At 42.5% G+C, this 27,340-nt stretch overlaps 1 protein-coding gene across 4 annotated transcripts in view; it reads left to right on the forward strand.

Annotated features, from left to right (window-relative positions):
* MAB21L3 (mab-21 like 3) overlaps window positions 1–26,665 on the forward strand; it is a 37,129-nt gene extending 10,464 nt beyond the window's left edge. Inside the window, exons 2-7 of one of the 4 annotated variants that reach the window (XM_018074696.2) lie at window positions 9,040–9,148; window positions 13,557–13,697; window positions 18,475–18,766; window positions 21,514–21,695; window positions 22,459–22,653; window positions 25,417–26,665. In XM_018074696.2, coding sequence (XP_017930185.1) covers window positions 9,101–9,148; window positions 13,557–13,697; window positions 18,475–18,766; window positions 21,514–21,695; window positions 22,459–22,653; window positions 25,417–25,650 — 1,092 coding nt within the window. In that variant the 5' untranslated portion in view covers window positions 9,040–9,100 and the 3' untranslated portion in view covers window positions 25,651–26,665. Of the gene's footprint in view, window positions 1–8,979; window positions 9,149–13,556; window positions 13,698–15,494; window positions 15,878–17,526; window positions 18,767–21,513; window positions 21,696–22,458; window positions 22,654–25,416 lie in introns of those variants that run through there. The other 3 variants (XM_008922527.3, XM_018074698.2, XM_018074695.2) reach the window with 3 other exon arrangements.
* Window positions 26,666–27,340: the final 675 nt, after the last annotated feature.

The following is a 27,340-nucleotide window of genomic DNA, read 5'->3' on the forward strand; positions in this document are numbered from 1 at the left end:
ATGAGGAAAGGAACCATAAATTACATATGGGAAGGAGAATGTTTCATATGACTGTGAGATTTTTTTTTTGTTTGTTTTGTCAGTGTAGCTTTAACGTTTTCTTTGTTCTGATGCTTCTGCTGTAGGCAATTTTTCACACTAGCAGTAGAAAGACCTCCAGAAGTCATCAAATGGGAGGTGTGGGACTAAGGTGCCATCCCTTGAAAGCAGGGACAGTTGGAGAATGTGCTTGTTCTTTGCTGATAATAGGCAGTACTGGTGCTGAGATGGCAGCAGTGAGCATTGCCTACCAGCTCCAAGCAGCTATTGGGCAAAATTACTCAGTTCTTCATGCACCAGGCTCAAATTTAACTAAAGCTACCTTGCTTCTGAGAGGGACTCAACTCTGCACTTTCCAGTGTTATCACCTTGCATCTTGTTGGCTACACAGACTTGGTGAATGCTTGTGGTCAGAAAAAGAATTGCTCTCTGTCTTGGTCAGCAAAGGCTGAGAGAGTTGGAGTTGTTCAGCCTGGAGAAGTGAAGGCTGCAGGAAGACTTCATAGCACCTTCCAGTACCTAAGGGGGCTACAAGAGAGCTGGAGAGGAACTTTTTACAGTCATGCAGTAATAGGACAAGAGGGGATGGTAACTGCTTTATAATTGTACTGCTGGGCAAGGTGCATGAAATAAAAATAGAGAAACTGAAAATTCCTTAAAAATTAATTTATAATGCTTTGATCCTTGCATGGTACGTAGGGAGGGTGTTGGGCATTTGGGATGGCGTGGCTTCCAGCAACAACAAGGGCAGGAGAAAGCAGTGCTTGCACAATGGCCTTTTTTCAGGTATATTGGGTTGTTTGAATTGAGGGTCCATTATCCTCTCTAAGATTTTGAATTACTGCTGTGGCCATTTGATCGTTTTCTCTGCTAGTCTTGGGTTTGTTAGAGAGCAGTTCATGCAGTGTAAGTGCATTTAGATGAGATCTTTGGTGTCCTTGATAGCTGGAACTGGACTGAATGACCCTGTGCTCTTATGAATGCTGTTCCCTCCTGACCCAGACTGCTCCTCTACTACTTGTGGTGTTATTCACCTCGTTTTCCATTTGAAATACATCTGCCTATGTTTCAATTTCCCTTCATCCATAAAAGCCCAAGGAGCAGAGAGATGGCTTGCTCCTCCATGCACTAGCCTGGCCAAGCAACTTGTTCTGCATATTCCCAGGGATCTTATTCCGGGATTGTTTCTTCTCCCCCACTCCTGTTTTCAGTGCCCCGAATCTGCATTTAACTAGTTCTAGCCCTAAATATCTATCCTGTGTCCTATCACTGCCTGGAGCAGATGCAGCACAAACGATTGACCCTCTCCCTTTGGCAATTTGGCTTTGACTGCACAAAACAGCCAATAAAGTGGAAAGGGCTGGGCAGCTGATTATGGGGATTAGCTTGAAGCTGTATAGTTTTATGATCTGAGATAGAGGAGGAAGTGTTTGCTTGAAGAATGCAATTGCATTCCTCTTTCTTTCTCCTGCTGCCTGCTCTTGAGGATGACAAATTTTCAGAAGTTGCAGACTAAAAGAGTAGCATGTGTATTTGCCAGACATAGCTCGGACTGGAGGCTGTTAACTCATTTTCCAGTGACTGATGCTGGACTGTGTAGCTATGCAGGTCGTGATCTGATCTGTCTAGAAATACTATGAAAAGACTTGACTGAAGCCTATGTTGAGATTCAAGGCTTGTTCTCTCTTGTTATGCTTTGTGGTACATATATCATACTTCTAATAAAAAGCATCTTTTTTCTCACTACTGCTGGTGTTTTCATTCTCATCTGTATAGCAATTGTTCCTTGTGGCAATTGTTTCCCTCAGGGCCCATGCATTGTAGAGTCCCAATAACTCTCTTCTCCGCTCCTTTCTTTCCACACAAAGCATATAGTTGTCTGGGCCTTTCCCTGTGCTTTTCCTGAGACATTTCTGCAGTTATAATGGCAAAATCTTCCTTTATTCTGATTGCTTCTTCAGCTTCTCCTTCCCATCTTCTCCACAATGCCATGTCAGGGCCAGAACACAACATAGTGTCCAGGTGGACGTATCCTAGAGATTTGGAAGTTTGATTCTTTTTTTTTTTTACCTTTGCGTGTAAGATGACACAAGCTGAGGCGTTTGATAAGAAAGCTTTTATGTAGTAGATTGGCCATGCTGCTAACCAAGATTATACAAAACCACATCTTGCTTTAATATGGTTCATGACTCACAGAAAGTGGTCGTTGAGCCGTCTTAATTCTGTGGGGGGTTATTGGGGGAGTTTTGTGCTTTCTTTGTTTGTTTGTTTGGGGGGGGTAATTTTTTTTCTTTTTTGTTTTGTTTGTAGGTTTTATTTGGTTGGTTTGGCTTTTTTTAATCTTACTCTCCTCCCACACAAATATTTCTCCCAGCACTCTGAAATAGCTCCTGAGGACCAGGCTTTTTTGGGCCTGGAGACCCTTCTCAGTTTGCTTGCTGAAGCTGACCCATTTGTTCTGCAGTAATTGTATTTTCATCAAGAGAAAGCAATAGATCTGATGGGTATGTAGCTGTCATTGGCCTGTGATATAGGAGACCTAGTTTCTAGCTCTGGCTCCAGTGAACTCGTGTACATTTTTTTATTAGTCAGTGACTGGATGAAGCACATAAACAGGGATGCCAGTCTGAGTATTCTCTTTCCCAAGTGAGTTTGTGTTGAAGTGACTATTCTCACTTAGCATTAGATTTATTCAATTTGCTTCAAACTGCCATAGACTCAAGCCATAAGTTCTGAATCGGGTCAATTTAGACACAACAGCAAAGTGTAAAAATAATACAAGCTAACATTGTACTCTGGAGGGCAGTCTTGGAAAAAAATACCAGCTCCTGGAAATGCTGTGATCCAGTCTGATTCAGCCCCTCATGTCGACACAGCATCATTGCAAGCATGCTTCTTGTTTTGACTCTTGTAAATCTTGCATGTGGTCAGTCTGTCCCAGAGTTATTGTGCCTCTAGATTTAAAATCCTTTTCTTGACAGCTGAAAATAATCAGCAAACCTATGCTGACATAAAAAATGAAGCAGCTTTTAGCACTGGAAGTCTTTTCAGGTGAGAAAAAGCTTTCCCAGTTGCACTGTGCTCTGCCAGACATGTTTTTTCCAGATGCCGTTTTTCTAACCATGTGTTAAAATCAGTGAGAGCTTCCTTGGTATTGACTATTTCCTTTTTGGCATGCAGGCTGTTTACCTAGGCTTATAAATAGAAGTGCTGGAAGGCTCCTGTTTTTGTGAATGTTGGCCACAGGTAGTTTTTCAAAATGGTGGAACATCCTGATTGAAACAATAGAACAGTAGTTGTAGTTTAGTAATGGATAAAACATAGTGAGAGAGAAAAATGTCCTTCGTAAATGCTTGGAAATAGTCTAGTGGAATATTTTATGTTTAAATCAGGATGCACTGCACTATTTCAGTGAACTTTCAGAGGACAGTACATGCATTTAGATCTCAAAATGCCAGTTTTCTGGCCCAACATCTCCGTAAACTCTCCTGGGAGCCTCAAAGCTGATGCAGCCAGGGCTTGCAGCTTCCTGCCTCTCCTGCCATCCTCTGAGCTGACCATTTTGAACTTGGAAATTTCCAGACCCTGAACACATCACCACACTGGGTCCCAGTGATCTTGGCAATACTGCTATGTGATTTATGTTTGCTGCCCAGTGGCTTGCTGCTTAAAAGCAGCTGCAAAGCCAACTGGATTCTTAGGAATTTCCTAGTTGAGGCTGGTCAGTGGTGGGTAGCAGCATTATAATCTCAGCATTTTTCAGGATTTCCTGCATCTTCAGCCGGTGATCTGGGAATGATCACTTTCTTTGGAAATGCTACACTGCAGCTGGAGAACATTCAGGTTGTAAAAATTTTGGGTTCCAAACCTCTTCCCAGGTTAAGAGAAGTAATTTCTAGCAAAAGGTGTCTGCTGCCTTCTGACGTGTCCAGTGTGGCCACGGATGGAAAAAAGATATCAGGCTTTATGAACCACTGGACTTAAACCAATGCTGTGCTTAGTCTGGAAAGGATATAAGCCTTTAAATTGCACTTCATACCAAGCAGGCCCAAGGCTAATGCGAGAACGTGTGGCAGTGAGAACAAGCAGCATAGGCATTCGGAGCATTTTTGAGCCTGCCAAGTATTGATTGGTAAGGGGAGGGAATGATAGAGAAGCATTTCAATTTGGCACCCATATGTGATTCTGATGCTGTCACAGTGAATTAGCAGCACTTTCTTTTCCCTTTAGTCCATCCCAGGCTTTTGTCATTGAAGTATCCCCTTTGCCCATATCAACTTGTTAAAAGACAAAGTGGAAAAAACCCTGAAATTAATTCCCAGAACTTCTGCCCCAAAAAAGCCTGGTTATGTTATGCTAGTATCCTCTGAATGGAGACTCTGAACAGTACTAATGACTGTCACAGCATAAATGTTATCGGGGATTCAAGCTACAATTACTCATTTTGTACAGTCACTTAATCCACTAATAGGGAGAAATGGGACAACAGTTTAAGAAGGCAAGAGAACTGTCAGAGATTATTAAATCTGTTGGGATCATTTGGTTGGATAGTCTGTCTTGACCCAAGTACATGCTTCAGCTAATGCAACAGACTTAATGCCTCTGGTAATTAGAGCAAAAAGAGATGGGTCGTCATTAGCAACTACAAATTCAGAGTTGTATTTCATCTGGAAGGCAGCATCTTCAACAGGGCTTATTTGTTGCCACTGCAGATCATCTGTGAGTCACAAGTGGTACATTGGACTGACTCATTTGTGTGATTTAGTAGAGGCTTTTTAAAACATGCTCACTGTTCCGTATGAATAGTTCTTCTAAATAGTTGCCAAACAGAAAAAGGCACAATACTAGACTTCCCCATGCAGTAAATCCTACTGCTCTTATTTACAAGATGTTGGTGATTTTTTTTTGTTGTGGTGCAGTTCACAGTTCAGATTACTTTTGATTGTAGGTTTGAAATGTATTTGTCATATCTGTGAAACTGAAGAGTGAAGAAAGGAAAGCCAAGCAAGCATGGAAACCATCAGTAATTGGCAGCTTCAGAAGATACAAGAGCCAATCTGATACCATTCAAGGCATATATTCACAGAATACTTTTACATGGGTTTCACAGATCCACAGTCATATTCAGTTCTGGTTATTGCCAACAGCGTGAATGAAAATGATATATCATAGATTCAGTGTTTTTGCAGATACTAGGAAATCTCTAAATCCTCTTAGAAGAATACTGATAAGTAAATGAAGATGCAGGTACAAAAGAAATTACCCACAATCTGAACTCCATTACAAGGTACTGTGAAGTGGGAACTGAAATAATACAGATGGGGGGATGTAATATAGCTGAATAATTTCAGATCTTATGCAGACTTGAGAAGATCAAAGTATTGAAATGTGGCTTGAAAATGCTTCAGAGAAGCTGGATAAATCAATGGATGCTCATCAAGCAGCATTTGGGGGAACTGTCTGTGGTCAGCTAGCTATGTAAGTGATGCTTATAATCTCTTGAGGGACACCAAAGAGAGAAGGAAGGTTGCAGTGCTTCAGCAAGAACTACCTCTAAGAAATATGCTCAGACCCCAATGAGGGTTTAAGGCTCTTTCAATAATCAAGAGAAAATAAAGGGTTCAGAGGTGTCAGAAAGGTAGCCATTTTCAGTCTGGATGGGAATCTCCTGAGAAACAAATATACTTGAGAAGTTTAATTTGCCAGATCAAACAAAGCTCAAAAGCTCTTGACAGGGCTCATATCCATGAAAATTGATGGATTGTGAACTAACTACAACTGAAGAAACCTTTTCTGTTTTTGTCTTCGGGTGGTTGCCTGGTTTCAGTGGGGTGTTTTGTATCTCCATGAAGCTGTTATGAGCTTTTCACAGAACCACAGAATGGGTAAGGTTGAAAGGGCCCACAGTGGGTCATCTGGTCCAACCTCCTTGCTCAAGTATCATCCTAGATCACATGGCACAGGACTGTATCCAGATGGTTCTTGAATTCATCTCCAGTAAGGAGAACTCCACAGCCTCTCTGGTCAGTCTGTTCCAGTACATGGTTGCCTGCACAGTAAAGAAGTTGTTCCTCATATTCAAGTAGAACTTTCTGTGTGTCAGTTTCTAACCATTGTCTCTTGTCCTATTGCTCGGCACCACCGCGAAGAGCCTGGATCCAGCCTCTTGACACTTCCTTCTTTCCTTCTGTACTTCTCAAAGAGTAAGAAACAAGAAATAGCCTTTTTTCACTCCCTCTTGCTGGTGCACCTGAGGAGTTAAGTTATTGTAGGCTCAGAGGAAAGGTTTTTCTCTGGAGACTGTATTTATCAGCCTTTGGAGCTTTGGTCCTTCTCAGGTTTTCTCTATTTTAGTCTTACTTTCATATACAAGCACTGTCTTGATAGATGCTTCCTGCTTGAGAAGGACCAATCTGTTAAAGGTTTCTCTGTAACAACACTGCATCAGCTCAGCAAATGTCACTGGAGGAGCCTGGATCATTCCTACTTTGTGTCTACATCCTCTTTTATCTATGCAGATGTTCCTGTTTCTGCACTCTCTTTTCTCTGTGCTCTTTCCTTCTGATGCAGGTTTTTCCCACAGTAATATTCCCTCCTCTCACATGGCCATCTGCCTCTACTTTTTCTGCTGTGTTCTGTGCTATTTGGTCCTCATGTAACAAATGTGAGTTCTTGTGATGACTGTTTTCCTAAGTGAGGTCAAGACTTGCCAGTGTCTCCCATAGCACTCTAACTTGTATTTTGCTGGTGGTGTTAGGGCCTTTTTCTGTTGTATATTTTCTGTCAGCCAAATGGCACTCTTCCAATCCTGTAAGTAGCATATGTGCTACTTATGGAATGGAAATAATGGATGGATTATAATAATAATAGGGTGGAAATAATGTGTGAATTTCCACAGGCACTTGGTGCAAGTTGTCCATTTCCTATGATCTCGTGCATCCAGTTCTTGCAAATGTTCTTCTTCTTTATTTCTTTCTTTGGATTCATTGAAGTCTGAGGAAATTACGAAGCAGCTCTGGAGCAAGGAGTTCTCAGAGTTAAGAAAAGGCTGTATTTAATGTTACATTTGATATTGGGTTCATTGTTGCTTTTTTCTCTCCCAGCTCCCCTTGCACCTCAACGGTGATGATGAGAGTTATTTATTCTTTTCAGATGGAAGGAACAGGTAGGAACTGTTGCTCAGCTCCTTGGACTTCAGCATAAACTTGAACTTAAATATGCTTGAACTTCAAACAAAAGCACAGTCCTTGCCCAAGACTTTATCACCATCTGTCAGTATGAGGAGGGGAAAGTGGGGACATCCAGACCCTCTTGGAGAAGTGCTTGCCAACAGAAAAGGGTAATAAGCATAAGGCATGTTATCGTCTAAAAGAAAAATTACCAAAACTACTTTATCTCTCTGCCAGCACCCAAGACTCTGGACAGCTGTCACGAGGAAAGACCTTATAGGTGCAAGAAAGAGAGATCCTTAATCTCTCTCCTTGATTCAAAATACATGCCTGAGGTTCTGGGTATTAAAGTAATGTCTGGTATTGGGAGCATTAAGGAAGTTTGCTGTATGCGCACTGGCTATCTAAGGGGCACGCTTTTAATGGAATCTGACCATTTAAAAAGCTAATTCTCCTCCCTTGCACACTCCACTTGGACTTAATCCCATCCAACCTGCCCTACAAGTCCTTCAAAAGCTATTGTTCCACCTCCTTCCTTCAGACCATGCCTTTTGTCTGGCTTCCCTAGCAGAGCTCACATACACTGTTAGCCCCTCAGGTGAAAGTTAGCCACTAAGTCTTGAAGTGAGTAAGGTTGTGGTATGGGGAACTAAGAAAATCTTTTTCAGTGCCCAACTCTCATGGAAGGTAAATGCCTACGTGTCTTTGTGAGGGAGTCCTCAAGTCCCTCAGCAAAAAGACAAAGGCAGATGCCTGGCAGGCACAGAGAAAGGTTTGCTTTGTAGGTTCTGGGGAAGCAGATGTCCTGCAGGTGTTGGTGCTCCTTTAATGCACTTAGTATTTGACTGTTAATAAGAAACATCATAAAGTATAACTAGCAAAAACAGTGCCTGTCCTGAGGGAGCACCCAGTGCTGCCTTTTGCCAGCTGCTGCAGAAGTAATAAATCAGTCAAGGGATGTCAAAATTCAGTTTCCAGGGGATAATAATGATTTTAGTCAAATGTGGAGTGTGCTTTTCTTAGTAAGGGACCCTTAGCATCTCTATGCTCTGTCACTCCCTTGCATGTGCTGATGTACCCTTCTTTCTAAAAGCCACCAAGCTGCACTGGATCAATAAGGCCTAATCAATTGTTTTTCCCTCTGAACTGTCCATATGGGGTTGTTAGCTGAGCTGCTGGCAGAAAACGAGAGGCAGCTTTCTGTCTGTTTACTGTAAAGAAGGCGAAGCAAACTACAGGAGGGGACAGGCTGCACGATATTTACTGTCAATACAGCCGGAGAGAAAGGAGATATAAAGAGAGGGCAGCAGGGGCTGCAAACTGCAGACCCAGTGAATGATCTGAATGTAAAAATACCCATGCAGTTTCAGATGAAAAGGGGGTGGATTGAAGTCAACAAGGGATAACTGAGAGCATTTAAGAAATTGTTTAGTTAAGGGCTAGTGAGACAGGGACGTACTAAGTAGCACGCATAGTAATAATGCTGTGCATGAGTATATTGAATCTGCACTGGAATCTGAAAAGCACTTCCAGATCTGCCCTGAGACAGTGCAGTAGCTGGGATATTTCTGTGTGTCCCTACATGCAAAACCCACCATTTAAAAGTAATAAGATAAAAAATAATAATTGAACTTGAAAATTATATTTGGAGCTACTTTTCCAAAGCACCTGGAAGTCACCATTGTAATTCAGACCAGGAAAAAAAAAATAAAAATATGCATACTTCCTTGCTTCTCTCTCCTCTTCTTCATCCACAGAGGAATAAGGTGACCTGAGTTTCACAGGGCAAGAAGTCTCTGAGCACTCCATCTGAGTGTTTCTCTGCTTCCAGAGGCAGGCGAACGAATGAAGAGTGAATTCACACTTTAAAGAGCAGCGAAGACCATCTTGCCATGAAACCATTCACAGATGAAGATGTAGAAAACTACATCCAGAGCAAGGTAAGGCTTTATCTGTCCAGATTTTCTGTCTCCCACACTAGGTGTTGATTCTGAAGGGTGCCAAACTTGACAGTTACTTGCTTGCCTGCTGTCTTCATTTCTGAGACAAGACTGGGTGAAGTTTCATGAGAACTGTATTTTTAATGAGATTTCTAGGTTCCCATTGCAGTATGTTATCAGGGATCTCAGCTGGTAGCCTAATTTTTTCAAGGTTCTTGTCCTCTTCTTCAAATGTCCTTAATTTTTGCTCCTGGTCTGGAATTCCAGATGTGAGACTAGCTGTAATTGCCAGCATTTAAATCTAAGGAAAGGTCCTTGCCTCTCTCCCTTTCTTGTGGTCTTGGTTTGACAGAAACAAGACCAAAACCACACCAGGCATTGCCTGTATGAAAGATTCATGTAGGAACTAGAGAGACAGACAACTATTTGTTAGAATTCACTCATCAGTCTGTCACCTCAGCTAAGGATACTTTCCTATATACCATGATAAAAATAACATGTCTCATTAGCACATGCAGATTGGAACCACATTTTCTATTTTATGAGATACTCCAGCACTCAATTTTTCCCCCATTATGAAATAAAGTAAAACAGAATAAAATCATCTGCAAAACAATACTGTTTAATAAAAGTACCTCTAAGTGAGCCATAACAATTTTTAAAGCTGACATATTTCATCTCAGTACTTAGCTAGATCCTGCTTTATAGTCTGCTTTCTCAACAAAATGCAAGATACCAAGATGAAAACTAATTTCAAAATGGGAAAATGTATGATTTTACATTCTGTAAAGGATTACATATTCTAGTACAATGAAGGGGCTGATAAGAAATGTTTGTTTTCTCTATGGAAATGTTTTGGTGACAAGTAGATATATTTCTGTGAGAACTTTTCATTTTTCAGCCATGCAGTGTTGTGCACAGGAAAATCATTCCATCAGAATCTGTTCAGTGAGCTATAATAGCGAACACTTCTCTGAAGATTTAGAAAGCAGAGCTACAAAGGAGGGAACTGAGGGAAGCCATGCACAGGAAGATGCTCATATGACAGCTATAAGTACAGGGAACAGAAGCAGAGTGTAGTTAAGTGAGGCTCATAGTTGCTAATATTTGAAGTTCTACTGAAAGTCTGTTTTCTAGCAGCCCTCCAGATCTGATGGATTCCTAGTTTCTGTCTGCTCATGAGTCTCCTGTCCATTGGCTGCCTAACCTTCAGGCAATCCCAGTTCAGCTTGTCAAATGCTGCCTGTTTTTGAAAATAGGTCAACCACCTGGTGCAATGAATCTCTATAATAGCAGAGATTTCTTCCTTAAGCCACTCAGCAGAAGAAAAACTCAAGTGCATCTGGAGAGGATGTGACTGGGTAAATGAGAGAAAACCCAAATGTTGTTGACAGTTCCTAATAAATCCCAGTCTTGCTTCACTCCTCCTTAATAAGTCCTTAATTGACCTTGTTGTTCTAGTTTTGTGCATTTCTTTTGGCATGATTCCCCTGGTTAAGACCTGGTAAGGGGAATGCCAATAGGTGGTAGAAACAGAGACCTTATGCTGTCTCTTCTCTCAGCATGTCTGTCCTGGTGCTAAAGGCATCTGAGATAAATGCTTTGGCTCTTCAGAAGCTGCATTCACTCGCACATGTTCTGTCTTCTGATTTTTATGCCCTCTCTTCTGTAGGAAGGTTATATTTTCCAATAGTATGATTAGGGAGCTAATTATGGTTAGGAACAGTAAGCACCCTCTGTCACATGTCTCTCGTTCTTTTATCCCTGCCCCAGTGATGAGGAGCACACGCGAAAAGAGGTGTTTAGTTGTACCTTCCTCAATAGGTTTTTTGAGAGTCTATACTCTTGTAAAGAGTTCATGACAACTGCTATAGCCTAGCCAGTAGGTGACAAAGGCAGAAATAAATGCGGCCAGGCTGGGTTGGATGGATTCTCCCAGGATATTGGAGGTGGCAGAAGGTGTTTCTAGCAGATGCCTCTTAAAACATAGGATGAGCAATGCATACAGAGGCACTCCAGGTCTCCATTTGAACTGACCCATGGAGAGATTGTATACTTTCAGTATTTTTCAATAGAAAAAGACTGCTTTTTTGTCTAAAAGCTCTTAGAGGTGGACAATTTTCTCTACCACTCACCATTCACTACTTGGAGAAACCATTAGGTATCATGTTGAGCAAGACAAGCTTATTGGATTGTCCTAAGTTGTTCTGGATGAACAAAAATAAGGTGGAGAAAATAGCTATAGCTACAGATGGAGAAGTGCCATGAATGAAAGCTGAGGAAGTGAAAATGAATATAGGCTAAAATTTTTCAGTATAAATTAAGAAAAAAAAGATACATATAACCTAGCTAAAACTGGTCTTATAGAACAAGGATGAATTGGAATGAGGAGGAGGATGAATCACTAGGGAAATTAAAGGATATTATATAAACAAAAGGGACTATATGGTGTTAACATAGCAAAGAAACTGTCAAGGGTAGATGAGGACCCAGTGAAGGGAATATGATACTGCTATCCAATCCATTTCCCACTTGCAAAAGTTATTCAGGCTTAGTAAAAATACCGTTAACTTTGGCTATGGGGGGAAGGTATTCAAATTCTGCTCGCCCTCAAATTCAGTGTTAGTCAATTGCTATTCATTGGTTAATTGATCTTATGCAAGCACTAGTCCATTTTAGTCCATTGAACGGTCCCTTATTTTGAAAAAGTGAATCTATTTGTTCCTTTTGAAGGCCTGGGGACACATTTCAACACACTTGAGTGTTTTTGTCTGATAGTTCAGCATTTGACATAAAGATGTCCTAAAGGACCTTAAATGAAGTGCTTGTCAACAGTATTTTCTAAAAGGGAAAAAAAAGTGTTGTTTAGGTGCTGCAGATGCTGAGAAAGTAGGACACGGGAGTTTTAGAACAGTCACAGACTGGTTTGGGTTGGAAGGGACCTTTTAAAGATCATCTAAGTGCCAATTCCCTGCTGTGGACAGTGACATCTTTCACCACACCACTTGGCTCAAATTGTCATCCAGCCTGGCTTTGAGCACTTCCAGGGATGGGGCATCCACAGCTTCTCTGGGCAACCTGTTACAGTGCCTCACCACCCTCACAGTAAAGAATTTTTTCCTTATGCTTTTGCTTCCTTTTGGTCTTAGATAATAACAAAAGACTGTAGCAATTATGTTTGACTGTGGCAGTTATGCCTGATGATTCATTTAAGCCAAGCTGTTAATGATCTAACACTCCTGTTTCATACCTGCAAACAGCCCAGTTGAGGTTTTAGATCTTGCTCAGGGGCAGGCAGGTTAATTTTGTAGTCTTTCAAATGTCCCATCTGTTTCTGATTTTATTTTCTTGCCTGCAAACAATAAGATTTAGTAGAGTATGGTGAGGAAAAAGAAAAATCAAGAAGAAAGCAAAAGTTACAATCAAATGAGATAAAGCATAGGATGCAAAAAAAGGACAGTAAACAGTCTTAATATCTCACTCTGTGTAGGTAATTCTGGATGAATAAGTAATGATGAATATGTTCATGAATTTCATTAACATAATCTCCTCACTTTGTTAAATGTGTAAGGATATTTGAGAAATATTAAATATCCTTTACTAACATGGTTTCTCTCATGTTCCTCCTGTTGAGTCTCCTTGTTCAGATTGTGACCATCCCCTTGCGCTCCATTCATCTTTAGTCATGTATGAAGGTGAAGGTTCATCTTAATATTTTTCTGAGTTGTTCATCCCTCACCTCAGTCCTTTCAAGACTCAGACTTTCCACTGAAATAATTTTCAGTAAATAATTTTGCTACTCCTACTTGAATTGAAGAATTATCCATTGAGTCACACAAACACCTAGTTCCCAATGGGACCAGCTTTGGAAAGATGCTTGTTCACCATCTAGGAGTAGACTCTCATCTGTACTTCAGCTATGAAGAGAGTATGGATACTTCCAATGTATAATGTAGGCATCTAAATGATGCTGCATAAACCTGACACCTGACTAATGCACAGAGTATCTGTAACTCTTGAAGTGTTCTCAGCTCTTAGAACGAAACATATCCTGGCTCCGACAATGGCTAGTATATGCATGGGAATAACTGGCATCAAATGGATAAAGAATGAGACTGTAACTGGTTGATAACAAATTTATCCATGTAATGAACTCTTTTCCTTCTATCTAATGGTATTGGCATGGAAATATCAATTAATGGTTGGTAGTCTTGAATATTGGCCCTGTGATGTTTACCAGCTCTGTCTTATGGTAAATCAGTTGCAACACACAGGAAACAGTAAGTTTTTTTCCCAGTGCAGCACAGACACAAATGTTTCAGGATGCTTTAAGCTAGTTGACTGTTCCCTACTGGAGACAAACACTGGAGTTACCTGTAACATGAAGTGTCTTTCCTGGAACTGACAGGTGGAACGGCGACATCACCTGGTTTCCAAAGCAGTGGAGGAAGTGCAGAAAATCATCCAGCAGCTGACCACAGAAATCAGCCATAAGGCCATACGATTCCAGGCTATCTCCAACTCTGGCATTCACAATGAGAACATTAAGGTATGAACAAGAGCCCTGATATACTCTGGCAGCCTGCAGGCAATCAGTAAATGATTTCTCCATTGTATGGGCAGGTACCTCACCCAAAACACCACAGACAACGTGCTGACGCTTCACTGTGGGAGTTCTAGTGACTGGGTTATAGAGGCTTACTCTCGTGGACATCTTACAATTAGGAGATCAGAGAGGGATGAGTAAATCAGGCAGAGCCTCTTTTTACAGCTACTGTGTTTACAAAGAGCATCTGTTGCTAGAGCTGTCAGTCTGCAGCAGAAGGCAAAGTTCTTTGGGAGACAGAAAGAAAAACTTGTACAGCAGTAACATAAGAAAAAATCCTCATGCCTCCATGAGCTATGACTCATATTTTTCACAGGTGGAAAACCTGTCAACTCACTAAAAAAAAAGAAAGGAAAATCAAAAGTCCTTCTGCTATGAACATTAGAAAACTCCTTCAGAAAAATGGGGAGTTTTTGTCATAGATTGGAATTTCTTTTTAACTTGGAACAAATATGCTTATTAGTGGGAGAAATTAAATGCCTCCCCATTTTAGACCTTCAAATATGAAAATAATAATGAGACAGATGAAGACTGGTTGTTTAGTTATTTCCTGTGGCTATGTAATACAAGAGTAATTAAGAAAGATAAGATAAAAGATATAAGAAACAGTCACAGCAATGGCAACTTCTGATGAAAATTATCTTTTTCATCTAAATTAGTTTTTACATACTCTAGCAGTGTCAACCTTATACTAAAATGCAGCCAGTTACAGATCAAAACACAACAAACATGTAAAAGCATTTTTCAGCTCTCTAGGAGCTTCTCTAGGGAAGAAGTCTGTGTGTACCAAGCTGCTGGAAGGTTATGGAGGTGGAGGCGAAATATAATCACCCAGTTGGCAATATGGCTATTGTCCTGGGAACAAAGACATTCAGATTTATAGCTTTTCTGGAATTTCATGTATCCCAGGGCACGTGGCCTTGTCAATAGGTATGACCACAGTGACGTAAAACCACATCCTGGTCCACGTGTTCCTTAGTGCCAGAGTCTGCCAACCACCTCTTGTGCTGGAACAAACCTGCTTAGCTAATGAGGTCTGACAGGACCAGGGTCAGGGAAAAATTGTTGTTCTGGAAAACAAAGCAGAACAAAACCACCAAGGCAATCTATTCTGAGCAGTAATTTGGAGTTACAGTAGGCTGATCTGAACAATTTCTGCTTGGGAGAAATCCTCAAAATATATTTTCTTAAAAAGTGGCAGATTTGTTATTCATACTTAACTGAATCCAGTGTTATAAATCTGTGGAAGTAACACTAGGAGGGCCTGACTAACTTTTGTCCTGTATATATAGGGCAACGAAGAATGGGTTGATGAGAAATTACTTTGGCTTGGGCTGTCTGCTTTCAAAAATTGGAAACCTTGATATTCTTGCTGACATAATTTAACCTAGAGGAGACTTGTGTCAAGGGAAAGTCAATGTATTCATTATTCTGTGTTTAAATTTGCAACATTTTTCTTTCTGTCAGTTAAATTTGAAGAACTTTTCAGAACTTTCAGCTTCTGGTTGCAGTGACTTTTCTGAACTTTCAGCTTCTGGTTAAAAGGAATCAATTTAGCACGGTGAGAGGTCTGGATTTATTGAGAAACCACAAACTTCCTTCTAAATATGCATGGCTAAGAGGAGAATATATAAGAAAAGTCTTTAGATATTCAGTGTTTCTCTGTAACCCACACAACAAAAAGTCAGTCTTTAATAAACAACTTGAATTAAAATTCACGTGGACAAACCCACCTTATTTTAAGTATTTGTTTTAGTTGTGGCCCACCATTTTTGCAGCTGTCAATGGTGCAAGGCTGGTGCAAAAGCTGTGGAGGCTTCAGTAAGGCGTAATGAACAGGTTAGGGTCCAGACTAATCACTCGTGCAGCACTGCCCAATGGCATTGCCAAATGTTTAACTCTGTAATCACAATGGGGGCAGGGGGGAGATTTTCCTTTAAAAAACAGGCTCCAAGGAAGCTTGCAGCTTTGCTCTGTGAATGAATGACCTGGCACATGCTTTCTCTCTGCTCTTCTTGCGTACTTCTTGTTTTCCTTTCTGCTTCTCTCAGGATCAGCCAGCTTTACTGGCCAAGTGGTCAGCTATGCTTCGGAGGAAGCGCCCATTCCACCCATCTATCCAGGTACAAAGCCTTCCTGCCACCTGGTGCCTGACAGTCCATATGCCTGCTTCCTCCTCACCGACCCTCTTCTCCGGACAACTTCACCCCCCTAACTGATCCTCCCACAACTATTTCATCCTCTCCACAAGAGACTTCCCTTGGTTTTTTTTTTTCTCAAAGCATAACTATTTTCTTTCTAACCTAAAGCTTCTGCCTCCCTGGAACATCCTGGCCAGGACTGCAAGAATGAGGTTGTATTTAGTTTGCCCAGCAAACTTCAGACAGGTTTTTAATGCAGCACAATAGGCTATAATTTACACACCCCAGAATTCGAGGCTCTTGATCAAGCCTGTGACTTGCTGGGGTCCATGATCTGCATATAGCACATAAGACCATCATGTGACAGAGCATAGGTGTAGGACTAGGATTTGTTTAGGCCAAGAGGACACCAGCTGCCCAGCTTTACAGTGCCATCCCCAGCCTTTTGTCTTCTGTTGTTTCCTGGTAAGCCCCAGGTGGAGGACCCTGTGACTTGCATTTGCAGGCACTCACATAACACCTTCAGCTCTTCACTTTACGATCTGTTGGGTGCCAGTGTGTACAACACAGCATCCTGGTATGGGAAGGAATGGGGGTTTATCTGCAGATGTGGCTGAGGCAATGAGATAAGCAGTAACTGCATGACAACCATTGTATTTTTTCCTTATGGAGCCTTGCACTCTGTTTCTGAGCTGCTCGCAGGATTACTCAACCCCACCAAACCTGACAGGTACAGGTCAGCCTGATGTGAAATGTCATCTTTCCAGTATCCTCCTGCCTTTACGGTTTTTACTTGACAAAAGAGCAGCTTTCTGGTGTTTCCTTTGCCATTTCTGTGCTTCTTGCTGGTCATCTTTCGTACTTCAAATCTCTTGCCAGGGAGCAGAGAAAACCAGCTGCTCCCTATGGGGGAGGGAGGTGGGAGGTGAGCATAACAAGGCAGCTTCTGCCTTGTGGTGCTCGAGTGAGGCAGACCTAGGGAGGGCAGCTGGGTCAACCAAGAGTCTGGGTCATCAGGTAAGTCTGCTGATAAGGCAGGTCATCAGGTAAGTCTGCTGAAGTCAAGCCAGGAGCACTCACCAGGGTCAGGATCAGCTCCAACGATATTAACCAGGGTCAGATGCAGTCTACTGATTGCCAGGCAAGCCCAGAGTGGCCAGGTAAGTCTGAGGCCAGGCTGGGAAGGCAGTCTGCAGATAGGACAACAAAGTCTATGGCCAGCACAGGCATAGCTGTCACACAGTTGGAGACCAGCATTCCTATGATATAGCCCAGGGTTCAGCTGAAATGGGGGTCCCAGACCCACGGGCAGATGCTGTGGGTAGAAGTCCTGGAGAGGCTGCTTAGGGCCATTAAAGCCTGTTAGTGCCCTCAGGGCCTTGGCACCTCTGTGGTAATATTTTAAATCAGCTGACCTACCAGGAAGGCTACCAGAGTGTTTTGGGTTATTACAGGAGAGTGACAAGCGTGTTTCGTTCACCTTGGGTGTACCCACCTCACAGCAACAGCTGTCACTTCACATTCTGCTCGTGCAGCAGTTTTACCTTATTTATGCCAATGTAAGTTAGGCTTGGTAGCAAGTGGACTTGAAAGGCTCCTGAGCCAACACAGTAAAATCTGAAGGAGTTTGAATACCCTTTCTGGAGCCACAACTGCCAGATGCTTCCAAACTAGCATTTTGAGATGTCTGGCTATGCCCTGGGCCAGTATGAAGTTTCAAGGTATTTGTGTCATCTTATTCTTTCTTTGCAAATATTGGCTTAGCACTGGTTTTATTGGAAAATGGTCATTCCCAAAATGAGGCAAATTAGATGTCTTGAAAACAAGCCTATTGAGGGTTCCTTTCCCATTGGTTGCTGCCTCCATCCTTACACTGTTTTTATCCTATGCTCAGCAGGAGATGCAGTTCCATACAGTAGAACTGGCCAAGACCTGAGCTTATTTCTGCAAATGCCACTGCCTCTGTAGGCTCAGGCATATCACTTGCCTTATGTCTCTGTCTTTTTAAAGGACAATCATACAGAGTGAAACACTTGTAAAATTAATGACCCATAGTCTTATTTTACTAATGTCTGTAGTGGACTTTGACAGAGATCAGAAAGGTGCACTTTTTGCCATAGTTATTATTAATATTGAACTCTCAAGTAACAATTCTGAGGAAATAAATTGCACTATTTTGTTTCCCTTTGCTGTATCTCAAAACATACTCTGATGCTTTCCTGCTCCTTGGAAGCTGCCAGTTATTATATCTCATGCAATTGCAGACTAGAAATAACACAAAAAGGGGGAAACCATGTGGTGGCAAATCAGTCAGTGAGCTCTTGCGTTCTAAGGGCCATGGCTGTCACATCAGACTCCTTCTAAGACAATTTCCTTTTAATCTGTGTACCCACAAAGTAATTCTCAGAGACAGGTACGGAACAGGTCCTGGCTATGTTCAATTGTTCCCATCATACCTTGGCTTTTCCTTTTCTCCAAAGCCCCCAGTTTTACCTATTACTTCCTTAACCCCCTTTTCCTTACTTCAGGCTCATGGATCTTCCCTTGTCTCCTCTCTCAATCTCTCTGAACTCTCCCAGGTCTTAGCACCCAGCCAGTTCCTCATCACAGTCCCTCTGCGTGGCCTGACTGGGTACAGGGAATGCCAGGTACGGCACTGGCGTTATTACACCGTAAATGGAGCCAAGCTCCTCTCCTCCGTGCGGGACCCTGAGGAATTGCATCAATGGCTAGAGGTGGAGCAGTTCTCAAAAAGCCTTCAGCAGTGGCATGAAGAGGATGTGAACATCGAAGGTGATCTGGTTCCAGCCAAAGTCCTTATCGTCTTCCGGGAGCTGGTGGAGAAGTCGATTATCTCCTGTAACCTCTCCAGTGAGTTTAGTGGGGACAGGTATAAGGGAAACCATCATACACACAAAGTGTTTGTTTGGCTCACATGATCAGAAGCCAAGAAATAGCAAATCCCTCCAAAATCAGGAAGCCTTTAGGTGATGCATGTAGACCTGCATTAAAGATAGAATTAAGTAATTCTCGGGCTCTTCATACCCAAGGTGTTACTGCTTTCTTAGAAATTTGAGTAGGGTCTCCAGAAACATCACTCTCACAGTTCAACCAAGAGGCAGCCCAAATTTTTAGAACATTTAGGAATTTGTTTGGGAAAAAAAGTCTTTTTCTACTACAGCAGCTGCAATATATTTATACTATCAAGGAAGGTAGTATACGAAAATTTGATACAGGGAGGGTGCATAAGTCTGAGGAGAACGTGTTTGAAGATACTTACGAGCAGATAGTTTTCTGGGAAAACCTTAGCTGCCCATAGCTTTCCAGCATGGACTGGTGGGAACTAAGTAGGACTTCTACTTTAGGCAAAGTGTGTTAGACAAATGCTCCTTTCCCAGTGTCCAGGCTACTCCAGTCCTGTTCTGGAAGTAGATTCAGGAAGTTTACTTTCAGTAGTGGAGCTGCAGCCTCTGTGAGCAATCCAAAGTGCCTGTTTATTTCCTGTGACTGTTTATACTGAAGTGCTGTTCACTAACATAACGTGGTGAGTGGTGCACAGAACATGTCTTGACAACTGCAACATCTGTATCAAGATGCTGCTGAACAGTGATCCTCGGATTTAATTCTTAGCATCCTAGAGGCATGTTATAGAATTCAGCTACTGACAGTTTGGCTTGGTCCAAGCTACATAGTCTATGTCCATCTTTTCACATTAAGATACTGGGGCATGATTAAATCCAGACTGTGGTGCCTCTTTTCATGGCATGTTTCCAGGATGACTCCTTACTCATCAGCAGCCTAATAGGGATCTTCTGTATTTCAGAGCAATAGGAGCCATATCCACTATCTGATTGCACTCTGAATTGTGAGAGAACATGCTAAAGACAAGCTCAACTAGATAATGGCATTTTTTCAAGAAATATTTGTTATTATAGAAATGGAAAGGTGGATGGGAATGAAATTTCAAGGCTCATGGAAAAGACCAACGGGAATGGGCTTGTCTCTGAAGCTTTACTTATGTGAAAGTTACTGTATTGAAGTGAAAACCTGCCACTGTGTCTAGCAGCAATACATCAACTTGTTGTGACAGGAGAATTACTTCAAGGAACCCAAAGCATAATGTTTGGGCTGATGATTGTGGTGCTTTTTTGTAAGACACACTGGGAGGAATGAGCTAAGATGAACTCAGGAGAAGCAATTACCATTTTTGTTTGCTTCTGTGAAGAATGAATTTCCTTCATCACATAGTACGGCTAAAGTTACAGAAAAATTTCCCTGGTTTCATTGCTTTCCTGGTTTTTAATTCTTTGAGCATCAGCAAAGCCAGTTTTTGAGGTGTCTCACTTTTCATTGGTGGAAAAATAGGTATCACAATTGGAATGCTTTTGGAAATGCCGTGAACATATTTACATGCTGACACAGCAGTTGCTTTAACACTTTTCAGCTGCTGGGGATCCTTGCTGAGAGCTTGGGAGCAGTATAGTTCCTGGTTTTGTGCCAGGCTTGCCTCAGCAGGAAAGTAACATGCAAATTTTACTGAGGGTTATGAAGTTCTGGTTGGGATGGACTCTACTATTTGCAAGGTAATTCACCCAGTGCTTTCTGGAGGAGATGCTAAACTGGGGTTAGGCAGATATTTCCTCTGTAAGGGCAGAAAAGGTTGCCCTCCCAAATGTTCATCACTGTCCCTTCAAGTCTGGTATGTGGGCTCCTTGTGGAATAGCTCCTTAATCCATGCCAATCAAAATGAGGCACTAACACACTGCTATTTAAACTGCTTTTGTTAACCTGCTCAGTCTTCTACTGCAGTGGTTTAGGAGCAGAGCTGAAGGGACAGTGATCCTACCAGAGTGACTGGGAAAGCTGGGGACAGCAACTTCTTCTATGAACACAGCTGAACCAATGGGAAACAATCTCAAAGTCCATTAGTTGCAGCTTTCTTTCCTTTCTGCACTCTTAGAGCATGTTGTTCTTGGAGATGAGCCACTCTTCTTTCACACTGAAGAAACTTCCTTCCTCCAAATCACCTCAGAAGTAGCTCTTTTTGACACTCTGCATCCCCACGATCTATCAGTTAGCCTTTTTTATATGACTACTCTGCACAACAGCCCATAAATTCTGTGCAAGTGCATCTCCAGAAACAAAACTTACAGATACTCCACAAAACATTCTGAATGACTGGCAGTGGTAAGTGTGATATGGCAAGGGTTTGATCTCAGGTTCTCTGAAGGAATAAGAACATCTTTAGATATGAAGCGTTCATCTGGTCCTCTCTAAACTGCAGTGATCTCCTTGTACTGTACCATTAGAAATGTTAGGTTGCACCAGTCATCTAGCTGTATTTTTAAGAAGCTGATCCTAGGATTTAAGAGGACCCACAAAGGAAAACAAAAGCATGGTAATTGAATGTAAAATTGAGAACTTAGTTGGTCTTTCATCTTCTTCCTATTCTTGTTCACCAGGATAGATTTAGATAGATTTAAGTTCTTCTTAGATTCTGCTTATGGCATTGAAGAGGAAGTGTTAAGACAGACCAATAGAACTGCAAGATCTACAAGGTTGGCTTGTAGAAAAGGACCTTTTCATTTATATTATCTTCTCTTGTTGTTCCTTCACAGGTAAAGTGACGGTGCTGGAGAGCTTCAGCTCAGTGGTCCGGGTGGCTGTGGAGACATCAGAATCCCAGGTTGAGGTGGAGCTGGTCCCTGCTGTGGAGATTCCAACTTGCTGGCCCGAGAAGGCCCGGTGGCCTCGTTGCCTCAAGCGTTGGCCTTCTCAGGAAAAAGTGCGGTGCATCAAGGTAAACAGTGTATAAAGAACTATTAACTCTGTGCTGGAACTTACCTCTCAGGTGACAGTCACTTCCCAAAGGAAGAACTGCATGGTGATTGCAGGCAACAGCAGGGCTGGAAGATGTATTCTCTAGTGAAGTGTTTCAGAATATTCTGTCAGATTTTATTTGGATTTTATTTGGATTTTTATCCCACTTACAGTGGTGAATTCTATAGAAGAAAACCTGAGTTAACAATTTATTGCATGAGTCTCTTGCACACAGCTCTGCCATTGCTGACATGCATCATTTTTGCTGTTCTGCTCTGCCTCATATAAGCCTTCAGCACTTGCAACTCCAGCCTAATCTCACCTTTCCCTACAACAGTCGTCGCTGGATTCTGGCACTCCGGCTCAGCCCCAGTTGCCATGTTTCTGCAGGTCCCATTCCACTTTCCAGGACTGCTCCACACTCATGCACAACCTGCATGAGTTCCACAGCAAAGTGCCTGCAGAGCTGCACCTCTGCTTTAGTGGCACTGCTGGTACTGTACCTGATGGCTCTAGAGCAGGATGTCTTGGGAGTAACTGATACCAGCACACGAGGAAACAATACAAAATGCATGTTTATTCGACTCAGAATTAGGGTGTGAGCACGCCTCATTTGCTGCCTCTGCTAACCCTGTTTAGAACACGCTTTGAGAGATGTCACACATCCTTTTTGTAACATCTCTCTGCATTGCTCAGAGAAGTTTGCCTCTGATCTGCTGTCACACTTCCCCTTTTGTTCACAGTCACTGGGTTTCGACCTTTTGGCCCGCTCCAATTATCACTGGCAGCTGTGCTTCTCCCGTGCTGAGCACATACTCATGGAAGGACTTGATGAAGATGGTGGTTGTCGCATGAAGTGCTTCAGGGTCATGAGGCAGATGAAGGAGGATGTCTGGTGTGCTAGAAATAAGCCTGTCATCACAGCTTATCACCTTCAGGTAGGCATCACTGTGATATCAACATACAGTTGCAGTAGCAGTTGCAGTGCCTTCCATCCAGTAATGTCAAAATATTGTGGTGTAAATCACTGTAGCACCTGTGTAACTTCTAAGGTAGCTGTCAAAACTGCAGTACCTTTTCATTGCTTTACAGTGGCAAGAAGTTCAGGAAATATATGTTTTCCAAACTTCAACATTATGATTGCAGCAATATAAATAATGTTAGAGTTGAGGCCCCTGCTCTGTTTTGACTTCACATAGGCATTGTACTGTTGTCTGTAATTGCATACTTACCTCCTGCTTCTTGACTATCTCAGTGTGATAGTTTTATAGCCATCTATATCCATCTATCTGTGGATGTGCACCAACAAAACTGTCTTAGGTGAGCACTATTAATGAATTAGGTGCAAACTGCAGTTCTGGTGGTGTTTCACCTGGGGTAGGAAGGGAAGAAAGAAAGGGGTGGTAGCATCCTCCCTGCACCTACTTCAGGGTTCAAGATGGCTTCAAACAAGATTTGTGAAGAAGAGATGGAAGACTCTGCTACGACTGTGTCCCCACGTCTGACAGCTACAGATACTGATGGGCCAAGGGCAGCACCAGACTGTAGAGCAATCCTGTTTTCTGGGTCTCCACCCTCCTGGAGTTGCCAGGGAGCAGCTGTACTTTTCACACCTTGAAGCCTCAAGCTGTCAGCTTTCCACAGTACTTACTGATATTTTGGTGTCCAAAACCAGATGCAATGCCAAGATTTCTCCTAAACAAAAAGCTTGTGACCATCAAATGCTGTTAATACGCAGGGCACTACTCCAAGTCAAGATGGAGTCAAAAAAGAGATGACGAGGCTGATTATAGCTTAGCAGAATGTAAAACTTCTCAGTGCCTGTAAGAACAACCTCCTGGAAAAACTGTCATAGATAGGAGAAAGTGGAAAACCATTTAACCATCAGCAACATTTTTTTTCTCTGGCTGATGAAGCAGATGTGCAGGAAGTGCTGTTGCACAGATTCATGATCAAAATAAAAAGCTATTTAGAAGCTCTTCAGCTCTTTACTGTTACTGTACTTGAGGCTTTTACTGCAAGAGAGGATTGGTTTACAATTTTTCAAAATTACTTACATTAAACAGAAAAAAAAGAAAAAAAAAAGAAAGTAAAATGAGAGAAACAGTCACTGGATAAACCAGCAGTTGAGCAGAGGCTTAGTGTTAGGTTTCTTCCCATTCTCAGGTTTCCCCCAACAGAGCTATCCAACAACTAGGATTAAACAAGACTCTATATGAGAAAGACCCTCTATGACAGAGGAAATCCTTCCCCCAGAAACTTAGAAAGGCTTAGAGGACCAAGTAAGAGCACTCATTATGCTTACCTCCATAGGAATGAAGTTCAAGATGTGGTAGTTCAGAAAGACCTAGGTACATTTTGAAAACCAACTCTGTGCTGCTGGTAGACAGCTGGCAGTGAGGGACAGTTCCATAAATTCTGGGGATAAATCACCTGTTTGGCACCTGACTGGAAAAGCAACACTATTTCCCTTGCTTCCAGAAACTTCATTGCAACTGCTGCCCATGGGTCTTGCTGAAGTAGATTTAGTGTGACAGAAGTTAGCTGCTCTGCAAGTCTTCGATGAATAGCTCTCACAGAGTTATAGCTTGAATTCCTCACTGTATCTTTCTTCCCTGGTTACATTAAAAAAAGGCTTTGTGGTTATTGCAGCTGTGAACAAAGAAATTGTTCACATTTGAAAAGCTGTCTGGGAAGAAATTTGTCAGCAATACAACTATAGATGAAATTCTACCTCTGTAGAAACAGAAGAGTTGAATACTGTAGTTCAACCACTTCTCACAGTATGTGTAGTTCTCTTTTTGGGTTGCTGAATCTGCAAAATAAAATTGGGATTCAGAGGACAGATAAGGAACTTAGCAGAATTATTGAATCCAGGATAGGTGACTTAGTACTTTAAAAAGTGATTTCAGGTTGACTGAGGCAGTCAGTATGGCTTTTTCAGTACAGTAGTGTAAGTACCTCAAGAAAATTCTTCTCAGTCATGGGAAAGTCTGAAAAAATGCAACAAAGGCAGTGTAAAAATAATACTGTAAGAACAATAATCACAGACATTTTGTTATTTTAACTACATATTTCTCAAATGTAAAATCACGTAAAATAAACTTGGGGGAATAGAACATAAGACATGCTGTAAGTATCACATGTCAGAAAAAAAGAGGCAGCACTTGACCAGATAGCAAGCATTGCACCTGCAGGAGCTGCTTGGAATGCCAGTCTGTTTAGGATGCAGATCTGTGTGCATCTTCAGCACAAATACAGCTGAAGCTAACAAATAATTATGTTAATCTCATTAAGCTTTCCTCCCTCCTTGCACCTACTGGCTTCTACACTTGCATAATGGGCCATTTTCTACAGCCTAAAATGCCTGGCATTTCTACAGAGGCTCCTGCTGGAGGATGGTAAATAGGCTAAGATTATTTTAGCAAGATCATTTTCCATGGGCTCCTGGCTCAGTCAGTGGGGCTCCTCTGGGGAGAGATCCTAACCAGGCATGTCAGAGTTGCTCTGCCTGGTCCCTAGAAGAGGCTTTAACTGTGATCCCCTCCGTTGCAGAAATGTTAACACAGAGAGATAGCAGCACGAGCCTCTCTGATTTCCAAGGCTGTCAGCCATTTACCAGCACTAAAACTGCCTTAGTAAGCTGTGTGAGCCCTCGACAGAACCTCTAACACATCTTCTCTCCCATCTGCTTCTTGCAGACAGTGCTATTCTGGACGTGTGAAAAATACCCACGCACCAAGGATTGGCGCTGCTTCCCTGAAGCCTTTCTGAGGCTGGTACAGAAGTTGCACAAGTGTGTAAGCCAGCACTTCCTCAAGCATTACTTTCTCAAGAACACCAATCTGCTCAAATATGCCAACACCAGTGACCTGGACCTGGTGGCCAGCAAGCTTGCAGTCTTCTTGGAGAACCCAGTCTTCTGCCTGGACTGAGGCAGGCAAAGGTCTCCTCACCCCAACCCTGAGCCAATCCCCCACCTCCTCTCCCCACCTGCAGTTGTTCTTCATGTCCTTCCAGTAGATGTTGCAGCTGGCTTTGTAAGACAGTTGGCACATGCAGCATGAAAGAGAAGTGTCAAGCTGGCAGCAGTGGGCGGTGAAAACTGATGGAAGGTATCGCTTGATGCCCAGCTGATCTAATTTGCTTTCAACTGTGACAGCCTGCCTGGAAGCTACAGCCAGTGAAACCCAACTTCGTGTCAGTCAGAACAGGCAACTGCCTTGTTCTCTGACTCTAGTCTTGTGGCACTTAAGCAGAAAGCAGTGCAAAGGAGTCTCGCTCTGCTGCCTATCGCCTCTCTAATTTAGCACGTGTATTGTTGCTGCAATTGCCTTCCTCACAAGGACAGCGGGTTTAATTGCCTGCTTGCCTCACAGGCCAGCGCTGCAGAAGAACACAGGAACATTTCTGAGGTGTCCAAAGCTGGAAGCTTTCTTGGAGGCACTTTGAAGTCTCCATCTCCAATTCAATGGGACCCTGCTCCAGTAAGAAGACAACCATGCTGCTAGTGTTGAATAGCTCAACAAAAGCAAGAGGAGGAACAGTGGGGGTTTGCCTCCTCTTCATTTTTCTCTCCTGCACTTATATTTTTCTTCCAGTTGCTTCAAATATGTTTTCTTCTTGTTTGTCTTGCCAGTTGTGTTAGTGCCATACAACCACGAGGCTTTGCCAGAGCAGATTTCACTCCCATTCCTGACTCTATCCAGCAGGCTGGAGGAGGAGCAGGTCTTTCCCTAGTTTTTAGCACCCATGTATTTTTTGGGTGCCGTACAGAAGGAGAATATTTTTCAAAGGCTGTTAGCTCCAACTCCCCCCCCCCCCCAGTGCTTTTAATATTATGGATGTTTAGAAAGAAAATCAATTTAAATCTTTCAAAAGAACAGAGTTGTAGAATGAGTGTAAAGAATGCTGGTTTTAATGTTATTAAATCAGTGAAACTAAACCAAAGTTGGCTTTTTTTCTTTTTTTTCTTCCTTGTTACACCTGTGTAGGAAAGTATGCCAGTCTCTCCTTTGCCAAGGCGGGTGGCAGAGAGGATTTGCTGCTCGAGCAGCATCCGTGGCGCAGCGTCTCCCCCATGTGCCAGACTGTGGTGTGACCACGCGTCTTCAGCGCCGCCTCTGCACTCTGGCCTGGTCCCTGCTGCCGCCACTTCAGAGGGACAGGAACCTCCTGGAATGCGTCCAGAGCGTAACAAACCTGGTGGAAGGGCTGGCAGGCATGTCCTGTGAGGAGCGGGCTGAGAACTTTGGGCTTGTCAAGTTTAGAGAGATGGAGAGATGGCTCTCTCCAGCTCCCTGGGGAGGGGAAGGGGAAGGGGAGAGGGAGGTGCTGATCCCTTCTCCCTGGAATCCAGCGGTAGGACACGTGGAAATGGCTCAAAGCTTCTTAGAGGGGTGGTCGATGCCCCAAGCATGTTTGAGAGGCATTTGGACAACATGCTTTAGCTTTTAGTCAGCCTGGAAGGGTAGTTGGACTGGGTGATTGATTGTTATAGGTCCCTTCCAACTGATATACTCAGTTCTGTTCTAATCTATTCTATTCTAGCCTTTCCCTCACCTAAGTATAGGAAGAGGCTTTCTTCTACAGTTCTTTAGCAGAGTAGATATGGACCAGGCAGGA

Source organism: Manacus vitellinus, unplaced genomic scaffold, assembly GCF_001715985.3.
Source record: "Manacus vitellinus isolate BGI_N305 unplaced genomic scaffold, ASM171598v3 scaffold_28_pilon, whole genome shotgun sequence".
Classification (NCBI taxonomy): domain Eukaryota; kingdom Metazoa; phylum Chordata; class Aves; order Passeriformes; family Pipridae; genus Manacus; species Manacus vitellinus.